A 12,511-nucleotide genomic window follows, 5' to 3' on the forward strand; every position below is an offset into this window, starting at 1 on the left:
AGGAGGAAATGTTAAACACACAGACTGCAATAACGTCTCGAAATTTCATCGAACACATGAAACACTCAGAACTTTGACTGTTTTCAGACTTAGATACTTAACAGACTCTAGCAAGTTAATTGTGTTTTCTTGACTAAAGTACAAAGACTGAAGATGTGGTTCGGGTGATACACGTATGAAAACTAAAAGACTTCTTGTATGATTAAAGAATACATGTAACGTTAGTGCATTTCGAGATTGTCACAGTATTCTGAAACGTCAAAATTTTGTGTGCAACGAGTTTCAGTAAGAGTTTCACACTTGAGGAGTTAGTAAGAAACATCCACTTATTTAACGACCCGAAAGGACGAGCCACAGTCAATTTTTAGAAAGTATGACAAAAAGTCGAAGTCCGGCGTGATGTCAATAGTTAGCAAGAGAATGTACTACGGAACACAGTGGCCGGTCACAGCGATGCTGTTCACGTCTGTTGCAGAGAAGGCCAAGTCGGGTGTTCCAGGTTGTGGAGATTGACAAGGAGAGCGGTGATGGCCTAGCGCTGGCTCCGAGTGAGTTCCTGATGGATGAAATGCCAGTGCTTTCTGTTCCTGGCGCCGGAAGCTCACTCGGACTGAGATGGCGTATTAGAGTCAGTGGGCCGATCTGAGTATAGCCCGTGGCGCAAGGATACAGTCAATCTTCTGTCACGTGACTGACGTAAGAAAGAGATCTGTGGGACGTTAGGTCGCCATCCGGTTTACGTGTACCTTGCGGCTGCTCTAGTGTGTCGTCTTCTAGGAAGCCGTCTGCTCATGTAACTTGGATGTAATGTGTGTTGCTGGCAGAGCAGGCGTTAGCTTGCTCTCATTCAAAGGTTCAAATGTGTGTGAATTCTTATGGGACTTAACTGCTAAGGTTATCAGTCCCTAAGCTTACACACCACTTAACCTAAATTATGCTAAGGACAAACACACACACACCCATGCCCGAGGGAGAACTCGAACCTCCTCCGGGACATTGCTCTCATTCATGCAGTAGTGTCCAAAAAAGGTTAATCTTCGCTTAGCTATTAATTACGATATTTTTCTGTATTTTTGTAGATCTTCTCATCACTTCTCATTTTCAAACCATCTGTAGTTTGTATTGCGCCCATTATTTTTCTAATAATCTGTCTTTCAGGTAACTCTATTCTGCCCAGTTAATCATCCATCAGCAGGCATTCACATCCATATAAACATTCCGGTCGTACCGCTGTACTGGTGTCCGCTTTTACTTCAAGTAGTTTCGTGTATCTCTTCCAATTTGAAATGCTCCTGACGCTTATGCTTACATATACTCGTAATATTATTCTGAATACGTCGGGTGATAGTTCACGAATGGTCTAATTAAATTATAGGGGAAAAGCATAAGTGAGTTTAGCATATTTTCAAAACTGAGAATCATGTACAGATGAAGTGAAGGAAATTTGAGCCTCGCGAGCAAAATAACGAGTGCCGGACGAAGTAAACTAGACATTACGAGCAGACTAACACAGAAAAAGAGAGTACGAAAGTATGCAATAAAGGCTGTAATGTGAAAGAGAAACAGCTGAGAATGAACAGCATTGTATTGAAGTGAATAATGGACTAAGGGAAAACTGGAAGAGAATCGAAGTGTATTATATATGTTGTTAAAACAAAACACTCAAAATTAAGTGGACTGACATCGTAAGGAGTTCGAGTCATTCTCCACAGAATCACCGAGGAACGGAGTACGTGAAAAACTAGAAGGGCGACTTTGTTAAAACATGGAATAACGTCCACAGTGCTAGAACGAGCCATAGAGGGCAAAACCTACAGGAGAAGACAGAGAGTGGAGTACATTCAGAAAATAATTGAAAATGTTGGGTGTAATTTCTACTATGAAATCAAAATATCGGTGGACGATACTAAATCGTGCCGAGCCGCATAAACATTCACAAAAATTATGACAAAGAATAAAATAAATGTAAATGTCGTGTGACTAGGACTCCCGTCGGGTAGACCGTTCGCCGGGTGCAAGTCTTTCGATTTGACGCCACTTCGGCGACTTGCTCGTCGATGGGGATGAAATGATGATGGTAAGGTCAACACAACACCCAGTCCCTGAGCGGAGAATATTTCCGACCCAGCTGGGAATCGAACCTTTTTTTAATTTTTTTATTTTTAACGTTTATAAACTTTTATTTACAAAATAACAATTTTCGTTTTATAAAAACAATTTACATTGTACTTGTTCCGGTAAGACAATCCGTTCTGTGCTTTTATTTTTCTGTTAGTGTCCAGGTAATTATTTCCTTTGGTCTTCTATATTTTTTGAGTGTCTGTCAGACTGAGTTTGTTAGTAGTTTCTTACGCTGCTTATTATTTCAGTTTAGTGTTTTCTGGGTCTTGATACACTACATTTGTACATGTGGCAGAAGGATTTTGGAAGAACGCATTGATTGCAAGATCTAGTTAGTTACACAGAATAGTTGATAAATAAAAGTTATTTTAAGGTGTTTTTACTTATTACTAGTTGCGTTATTATTTTTTTGTATTTTGAATTGTGGCTGTTTTCTATCCATTTTAAAATAATGTTGTATTTTAACTATTTTCTTATTAAGTCTAGTGTTGGAAAGCAAAAAAAGGGGAGCATTTTACGTTGGGCCTTGAAAACCAGACCGTAGTGGAATATACACTAGACATGAAATCCGGGCCCTTAGGATTCACATTCTATCGCTCTGACCACTCAGCTACCGGGGGCGGACATGACAAAGAAAGATCTCATCGTTAGCATCTGAGTCTTACTTCAGGCTCCTTGGGTTGCGCCGGGCAGCCTACTTGCATGCGACGAAGAAGCCCCGAGCACTCACGCTGCCGCCGTCTAATACTGAAGGCGATGAGGAGAGTTGTCTGTGCAGAGGAGACTGTCACATACCAGGGTTGTCTATCACACAACCGTGAATTTTTTCACTTATATCTTCACCAGTGCTGTTGTTTTCATCTTAATAGCCACTTTACTTCGTAGGTATCCACTTTACTTCACCGTTGATGAATTGCATCGTCAGTCAGTAGAACAACCCGCAAAGATTTCTACGGAAATGCTCCCTCAATGCGTTATCACAATCAGAAACATGTTCTTTTCCAGTTATCACATATCCGAGTCAGAACGCGTCACGGCGTATTACTACGAGGCACGTCCAGAAATAAAGCGTAACAAATCGTTTAAAACTCTAAAAGTCAATATATTTATAAAAAAATGTACAAATTCACAGACGTACATCAAGCACTTTCTTTCAACGTAGTCGCCATTCTTCTTAATGCACTTTGTAAGCCGAGGGACGAGCTTCCTCATACCTTCGTCACAAAAATCTGCCTCGCCTTCGGGTCCATTGTTTGACGGCGCTCTTGATCTTATATTCAGAAGAAACCTTTTTCCACCCATAAACAAATTAAACGAGGCGAAAAAATGAAAATCTGAGATGCAACATCGGGGCTATGAGCGGGCTGATTGATAATGTGCCAACTGAATTAATCTAAGAGTTGCCTTGAGGCGTTAGCTATTTGAGTAAGTGTGCTGTCTTGCAACAAGAACATTGCATTCATAGGATTTTTAGTGTTTCGCAATAGCGTATAGTATTAATTATTTCCCTCTGGGGCAAAAAATCAATGAGGACAATCCCTACACGGTCCGAAAAGAAAAACGCTATGATTCTTTCGGGCAGAAACAACGGATTTGAATTTTTCGCTGTTGGTGAGGAGAGATGTCGGAACTGCACTGATTCTCGTTTCGTCGCAGGGATTAGTGAGCCACCCACGTTTCGTCGCCAGTCACAATAGTCTCATGGAATTGTTTGTCTCTAGTTCGAAGTGATCTAGAAGTTCCCGTAAGATGTAATTAAGTTTATTTATGTTGATCTATGAACTGTTTTGGTATCCACCTCGCACACAATTTTCGAATACAGTTTTAGTAATGATTTCAGACAGAAGAGATCTAGAGATTTCTGGAAACATTGCGTGATCTCGTTCAAAATCAATCGACAGTCACCACGAATCATATCTTCGATTTTGGTCAACATTTCATCATTCACGATTTAGGGACTCAAATCCGTTTGTTCATCATGTACATTCGTTCGGCCAGCTTTAAATTCACGACATCACTTTTACCCATTACTACGATTCATCACACCATCTCCAATAAGGACGTGGAACATGCCGTTTCCTTTTGCATGAAGAACTAGGATTGCGCTCCTCACTTCCCAGATGGCGACATTCGAAATGGAGACACACATTTCAACAAGGGTTTCCAGCTGAGTGAGACAAACACTTACTTTTTACTCCCGGCACCTTGTCATTGAGCACAGTGCTGCCAACATTGTCAGGAAAAAGTTAGTTTGAGCGACAGGGGCTCAGAACGCTTACTTTCCGAATATTTCTGGCAAATACCAGACAGGGAGAGAAAGCTTTTTACCACACTGTTTCCAACACACATACCTATACCGAGGCTATAACCTCTTTCCTTTGATTAGATTATCGACCTATATCTGCATTTCGAAGATGTGCATTTCCTAACTGTTGAATGTATGGCTTATAAGAAGATCCAACACAAGGCGACCCATAAGGAAATTCATGCGATTCCTGTAAAATAATTGGTTGGCTTATTGCATTTGATGGTTTCGAAATACCACATTAGATTATGCTGAAAATGGCACGACCGTCCACCCTTATTCAATAAATAAACGTTAGTCGCAGTGAAACCCACTAAAAATTTATGATGTAACTGACGCATTCTCTTCTGAAACGTCGTGTATGAGCTTGTTTCATGTGGCAAAATAACTTTCTCAAAACAGAAATACCAGAATAACCTTTTATGGGATCATTCCGACAAACCATTACACCCCTAAATATAGGAGAAAGAGTTACAAGCAATTGATTCTCTACGTCTCAGTACATTTTTCGTATTTTTCAAAGTATACAAAAAGAAGAATAATTTTCTAATTTTCTTTTTACTTGACATTGCGTGATTTCAACGCGTGTAGATAGGTCAGTGAACTTGTTTCTGAAAGTTATAATTGGTTTTAGTCAAGTGCCCTGCCTTTTAAATATTTATTTCGTTACTGCCTTATCTATGGTATTCGAGAATGGTTGTGAAAGGGAATGGAGCCATGAAAATAGACCAAGAAGTGAAATTTACTCATATATTTTGCTATATTAATGCTACTGTTAATAAAGTGAAGGCTACACCTGTTATTAATTTAATCTTCATTTATGATGTGTAACTGCAGATAAGACTGAGCAAAAACTTTCTTGAAGAACAGAACATTTTGGTGAAACCAATAAAGCACCGTGGAACAAGTTTGCTGACTTCTATAAAATCGGTTACAACACGATGTGTATGTGGAAAGAAATTGAAATATTATTCATATGTGAAATAAAGAACAAAAATTTGTAAATTTGTCTCTAGTTTATTGTAGTATAATTATTTCAGCGTCCAAATGAGACAAAAACATTTTCACATTTCAAATGAAATAAAATTTTTTTAGTTCGGAAATTTTGTAGCTTTATTAAAACACTGATCTGTAGGTCTTGTCTGGAGAAGCTTTAAACAAACAAATGAAGCTCACAGTAAAGTTAAGGCTAGTGGGATATCGTTTGCAACTTGTATCACAGCCTATAAGGCTAGATTATATCTAAGGAGGCAGCTTATGACATGACAGATCAGTACCATCGCTGGATTGTTCTGTCAACAAATACAAAATCAGCTTATAATACTGTTATCGTTATTGACTGGAACAGTTGGCAAACAGTCCTACTATGGTTCTATGAATCTTCTGACAAACACTTAGTGTGAACTGCAGAGCAATCATGCAGGTGTAGATGTAGAAGCAGACCTAAAAAATCTATTGAGACAGTAGTTAATGCTGGACCATAAACTGTATAAGTAAGATTTAGTAATTTATCTTTTCATTGCTTTATTTCCTAAAAGTAGAGCCGGCCGGAGTGGCCGAGCGGTTAAAGGCGCTACAGTCTGGAACCACACGACCGCTACGGTCGCAGGTTCGAATCCTGCCTCGGGCATGGATGTGTGTGATATCCTTAGGTTGGTTAGGTTTAAGTAGTTCTAAGTTCTGGGGGACTTATGACCACAGCAGTTGAGTCCCATAGTGCTCAGAGCCATTTGAACCTAAAAGTAGAAACGAAAGATACGTTATGAGTGGTAAAGAAGAGAGGTTATTTGATTATATGATCTTTCGTATTTGTGTCATGATAGTTAACCTTTATACGTGTCGCGACAGTTTTTACCGTCACCCTTCCCTCCACTACCAAACGAAAGATTCCTTGTTGGATTAGGATGCGACCTATCAACCGATTCCTTCTATTCGTTCTGATGTGCCGCAAATTTCTTTTTCTCTTCAGTTCGGTTCAACGCCTTTTCAGTATTTATCCAATCTATCCACCTCAGGATTCCACTCGAGTTGCACGTTTCAAAAGCTTCTAATCTCTTCTTGTCTAAAATGTTTATCGGCCACGTTTCACTTCTATGCAAGACTACACTGCAGACAAGTACTTTCAGAAAATATTTCATAACAATTACATTTGTATCTCGTGTTAGCAAATTTCTCATTTTCTGAAACTCCTTCGTTATTATTGTCAGTCTCCTTTTAACACCTTGTCACTACTTAAGACATTGTCGTTATCCCGCTATTCAAATAACAAAATTAACCAATTACTTTTAGTGTCTCCTTTACAAATCTAATTCTCTCAGTATCCTCTGATCTGACTGAACTACATTCAGTTATGCTTGTTTTACTTTTGTTGATATTCATCTCATGAACTCTTTTCAAGACACTATAAACTCTTTTCAACAAGTCTTACAATCATTTTGCCGTCTCTGAAAGAATTACAACATCGTCGGCAAAACTCAAAGTTTTAATTTTTTCTGTCTTACGTTTAATGCCCTTCACAAATTTCTCCTTGTTTTCCTCACAGCATGCTCGATGTACTGATTGAATAACATCTACAATGGAGCATAGCCTAGTCTCACTATCTTCTCAGCTACTGCCTTCCTTTCACTTCCTCTGTCTCTTAGAACCGTAATCTGGCTTCTGTACAAGTTGTAGACAGTCGTCGCCCTATCATCCCTGCTACCTTCGTAATCATGTCAAAATCTTTCTCTAAACCTACAAATGCTATAAAGTAAATTTACATTTCTTCAGTCTATCTTCTAAGATACGTCGTAGGGTCAGTATTGCCATCCATGTTCATACATTTCTCTGGAACCCAAAATCATCTTCTTTCTGGTCGTCTTCTACCAGTCTTTCTATTCATTGGCAAATAATTCGTGTCAAATTTTGCAACCATGTCTTATTGAACTAATGATGCAGCACAATTCACTCTTGTCAGCACACGCCTTTTCCAAAACTGGAATCAGAGAACTATTAGTTGCACACAGGTGCTTTGCTATCAACCACTGCCGATATGGTTAAATAACAGGAACTGCTTGCTTCAAAACAATGTTATAATAAAATATGTAAAGTGACTCTTGGCCGCCCCCCCCCCCCCACTGTAATTTTAAAATCAACGTTAATTGCCCCTATGAATCATGAGTGCATTTCCTAGAGAGTGTGTTCCCACTTTCGCCTTCTACTGGCTATGTCCCTTCCCAAGTTCCTGGTTTTTACCAGCAACTTAGGGATGCTGGACAGAAATCAGCCATTCCTATAGAATTAAAACAGCCATTCCTATAGAATTAAAAAAAAATCTACTTACGTGATCTGATATATTTGTCAAGATTGATGTCGAATACATGGCTGTGGACTCTCAAAATCGGTACCCCAATGCTGCTTCAAAGTGTAAATACTCGCAAAATACATTTGGTTAAAAAATAACATCCTAAACAGGTAGATGACATTCAGTTTTAGGCCTACACTTCGTGTAATGCACTATGAACCCTCAAATATTTCCGGTTCTAAATTTTCCTCGATGTCTGTCAAGTATCACAATGTTAATTCGCACACACACACTCACACCTACAGAATGCTTATCGTAATATGTAAGTACTTGTAAAATCACAGATCTCTGATTGTGAACGAAAATTCGAACTTCGGACAGAATAAAATCGTATTTTTTCTCGAAATGTGTAAGAGTTCGAGAACAAAACACACATGGCACTACGGTAATTGTTCTATAAGATTAAAAAAATTCACATAATTTGCATATTGGCACTACTGATAAAACATACAGATTAAGCAGCACTTGTTGGTGACCAAAGTTCGATATCCATATCACAATTTGCAAGCACAGTGGACCATCAAACTGTACTGTGTGTCCCACTTACTTTGCGACCTCATTTTCGAAATTGAACAAAATATAAAAAATGCAATTGGCCAGGGATGTAGCTTTGTCAGCCCTTGCCCTGTAGGCAACCCTTGCTTTGCACATTACGGCAGCAACTGTGGCGCAGTTACCATCCTTTAAAGGCTACATGCTTCAGAAGCTATGAGGTTTAGAAGAAAGACGGCAAGTCTGCCGTTACTCATTGTACCTCTAGTTTTCATTTCCGTAGAAAAATCATACATGTACCATTTTTAAAAAAAACGTAACTTTATGTTGAAAGTGCCGTTTGTTTACATTTATGGATTGTGCATTCCTGTCCCTTATGTGACCTCTGACATGGGTGCATCTCTGGTCAAACATTTTGTTTTGTCTAGGAAATATATGAGGTGGCACAGTTAGGAGGGACATCCCGTATATTTCCGTACCTAAACTGTCTACTGTTTATCAGAATACGAATGGTTTAGTTATTGACACTACAGAAATAAATTGTACGTTATTTGATTTGCTTAATTCTATCATTGTACTATGCATCAAGGAAACCAAAACATAACACTCATGGGCACTACTGCTGATCTTACTTACAGCCTAAATGCACTTGGTGATGAGAACTGAAGTGAAAAACATTATTCCCATGTCTAAATTTGTCAAAAACTTATATCTGAAACCAATATCAAAGACACCGAAACATTATACTGACCCCTTGCAGGGTTATGCTCTTCATCTTGCAGATCGAAACGTTTGTCATGTTCTGCTGTCACACTGTGGAAACTATGTGACTCTTCAATGAAATTGCATGGTGATCTGTAGAAATATACATATTTGCAGGTAAGAAACAAGGCTCGCCTTGCTTTCAGTTACCCACTTTCAAAGTCACCCAAACATTATAGTATCTTCATGATATGGTATGAACTTTATCTTCCAGTACGTTTGCCATATTCTTCTAACATATAATGACACCGCGTTGTAAGTGTTTCGATCAGTAGCAATGTAGGAGCCTGCTGGATGCTGGAAGCTACCTTCAGCACCGCCATTTGGTTAGAATACATTTCTCCCCTTTTCCCCTTTTTTTACATTTAATGAACTCTCAGGACTGCAGTGATCTCTCTCCATCTCCTCTGGCTTACCTCGAAAACTTTCCCTTGTAATATCTGTAGTGAAGAGGCTAAATTTGGCTTCTAGAATAATGGCATGTTGTCTGTCAGTCTGTCAGCGAGGATTAATAACAATGCCTATTTACCTTTAAGCGTCAGTATTTTACTTACATTTGCCTGCTGTGAACTCTTGGTTGCAACCGGAGTTATGTGTGAAGACTGTACTTGGTAATGTGTAAGATCCTGATCTAATATCTGTGAACCATAAGTGCCCAAAGCATAAACACTAGTTTTTGTGGAGATCAGATTTCTAAACAAACCACCAGTCTCATAGATCTGAATAGGTTTTAACCAGGTCTGAGCATTCTATATTTCCTATAGAAAAATAATGTACCCACTTTATTATGAAATATTAATTAATATTTAGGATTATGTTTATTGTTAAAGCAAACTCGCACAATTTCTTTATCTAGGCTAGCGACAAGACTGTCTTTTCACAGTTATAAACTTTCTATTTAATATGAATCTAGAATCAGAGCATAACAGACGCTAAATGCGCAACATGTAAAATTATTACCTATTCCAACACATCAAGGTCCTTGTTATCATCATTTTCACCGAGTTTCAGATAAAACTGCCGATATAGCTCCAATTACGAAGTACTACTACACATCGTGTTTGCACACACAGGTCACATAATTCCCGCAAATTCCAGGTAAAGGAGCAATGAGCTCTGACGCCACGTTCAGTCACATGTCAGATATATTCAGGCATCAATTGCAACTCTCCACTGCGTTCCTCGAATCATTTCTCTTGCCTTGTGACATGGCACATTACCTTGTTGAAAAATGCCACTGCCATAGGGAAAGATGATCACCGTGAAGGGGTGTACGAGGTCTGCAACCAGTGTACGATACTCCATAGTGGTCATGGTGCCTTGCACGAGCTCCACTGGCACATGCATGGGTCTTCAGCTGCGGAGGTCCATCGTTAGGAGTGTTCGGTGCACTGTGTTTTCAGATATACATGTCCTCTTCCCAGTATTAAAGTCTGATGTTAGTTTCGCCACAATTCGCCGTCTGTCCTGTTTTACCACTCTGCCCAGCCTGCAACGTCCGTGATCTGTGATGAGGGACGGCGGCCCGACCTCATGACGTCTGGACGTGGTTTCACCTTGGTTCTGCCACGCGTTGATTCCGAAATGCTCCATGCCCTGATTCCAAATGGTTCAAATGGCTCTATGCACTATGGGACTTAACTTCTGAGGTCATCAGTCCCCTAGACTTAGAACTAATTAAACCTAACTAACCTAAGGATATCACACACATCCATGCCCGAGGCAGGATTCGAACCTGCGACCGCAGCAGCAGCTCGGTTCCGAACTGAAGCGCCGAGAACCGCACGGCCACAACGGCCGGCCCCTGATTCCAGCCCATCACAACCGGCCCTTGGTCAAACTTAGATAGATGTCCCGTCTTATGCTCACTGATACTACGTGCACCGTACGTCTGTCAGACTACATCTACATCTACATCTACATTTATACTCCGCAAGCCACCCAACGGTGTGTGGCAGAGGGCACTTTATGTGCCACTGTCATTACCTCCCTTTACTGTTCCAGTCGCGTATGGTTCGCGGGAAGAACGACTGCCGGAAAGCCTCCGTGCGCGCTCAGACATCTCTCATTTTACATTCGTGATCTCCTCGGGAGGTACAAGTAGGGGGAAGAAATATATTCGATACCTCATCCAGAAACGCACCCTCTCGAAACCTGGACAGCAAGCTACACCACGATGCAGAGCGCCTCTCTTGCAGAGCCTGCCACTTGAGTTTGCTAAACATCTCCGTAATGCTATCACGCTTACTAAATAACCCTGTGACGAAACGCGCCGCTCTTCTTTGGATCTTCTCTATCTCCTCTGTCAATCCGACCTGGTACGGATCCCACACTGATGAGCGATACTCAAGTATAGGTCGAACGAGTGTTTTGTAAGTCACCCCCTTTGTTGACGGACTACATTTTCTAAGGACTCTCCCAATGAATCTCAACCTGGCACCCGCCTTACCAACAATTAATTTTGTATGATCATTCCACTTCAAATCGTTCTGTACGCATACTCCCAGAAATTTTACAGAAGTAACTGCTACCAGTGTTTGTTCCGCTATCATATAATCATACAATAAAGGATCTTTCTTTCTATGTATTCGCAATACATTACATTTGTCTACGTTCTACATTACCTGTACAGTCTCATTATAAACAGCCTCTTGGAAGACATTTCCAGTCAGATCCCTGTAATTCAAATTTATATTCAGACCAAACGGCCTTCCAGCAAATGCTTCAGTAAGGATGAATGAATAAAACAATGTTGCTTGATGACTTGGCTTGACAATACGATTATAAGCCACAGTTGAGAAATTCTGCATGTAGAAACTAAAATCCATTGGGTAGCGAAAAGATGCCTCTAACGTTTCCAAAATGAAGTCCAGAAATTCTGCATGTAGAAACTAAAATCCATTGGGTAGCGAAAAGATGCCTCTAACGTTTCCAAAATGAAGTCCTGGTTGCCCTTGTTTGTAAAACCAACTAAAAATTCTACAATATTTCCAGCTGGGAGCTCCAGATTTGCTCCAGAGCCTGCAGATGCTGGCTTTGTGAATAGTATCACCGTGTCTGCATCAGGAGATGTACTAGGTGATGCTTCATCATCTTCGCTGCCTTCATCAGTCACAGAAGTTTCATCGCCGTCACCTTCTACATCAACTATTTCGTCATCTGCATTGTCATCTTCAGCAGCAACCATTATGTGACTTCCATTGTCCACGAAGAAAATAACAGCTGGCAGCACCAGCAATAGAAACAATAGAATGACTAGCAGTCATTCCCTGCTAGATGACGCTGCTGTCGCCTGGGCGGATATAATGTTCCTACAGGTGGAGGCACTCCTCTCCCCTGACTTAAATGTAATGACTCTGTACGAAGCAAAATCTGTAAAATAGCTGTAGTGAGACGACTTTGTTTAGTGGAGTGGTCTCTCCGGTTCTCTAGTAAGCTCAGTGGGACAAGTGACGCGATACGCCTTACACCAGCTTCTTTCCACATGG

General features: G+C 40.2%; 1 protein-coding gene across 1 annotated transcript; it reads right to left on the bottom strand.

Annotated features, from left to right (window-relative positions):
- Window positions 1-11,871: 11,871 nt before the first annotated feature.
- LOC126176230 (translocon-associated protein subunit alpha-like) lies at window positions 11,872-12,282 on the bottom strand (the record flags this gene model as incomplete). The annotated part of the gene is made up of 1 exon (XM_049923375.1): window positions 11,872-12,282. A coding segment is annotated over one exon (411 nt), but the record flags the coding sequence as incomplete, so codon positions are not given.
- Window positions 12,283-12,511: the final 229 nt, after the last annotated feature.

This window comes from Schistocerca cancellata, chromosome 3 (genome assembly GCF_023864275.1).
Source record: "Schistocerca cancellata isolate TAMUIC-IGC-003103 chromosome 3, iqSchCanc2.1, whole genome shotgun sequence".
NCBI classification, from domain to species: domain Eukaryota; kingdom Metazoa; phylum Arthropoda; class Insecta; order Orthoptera; family Acrididae; genus Schistocerca; species Schistocerca cancellata.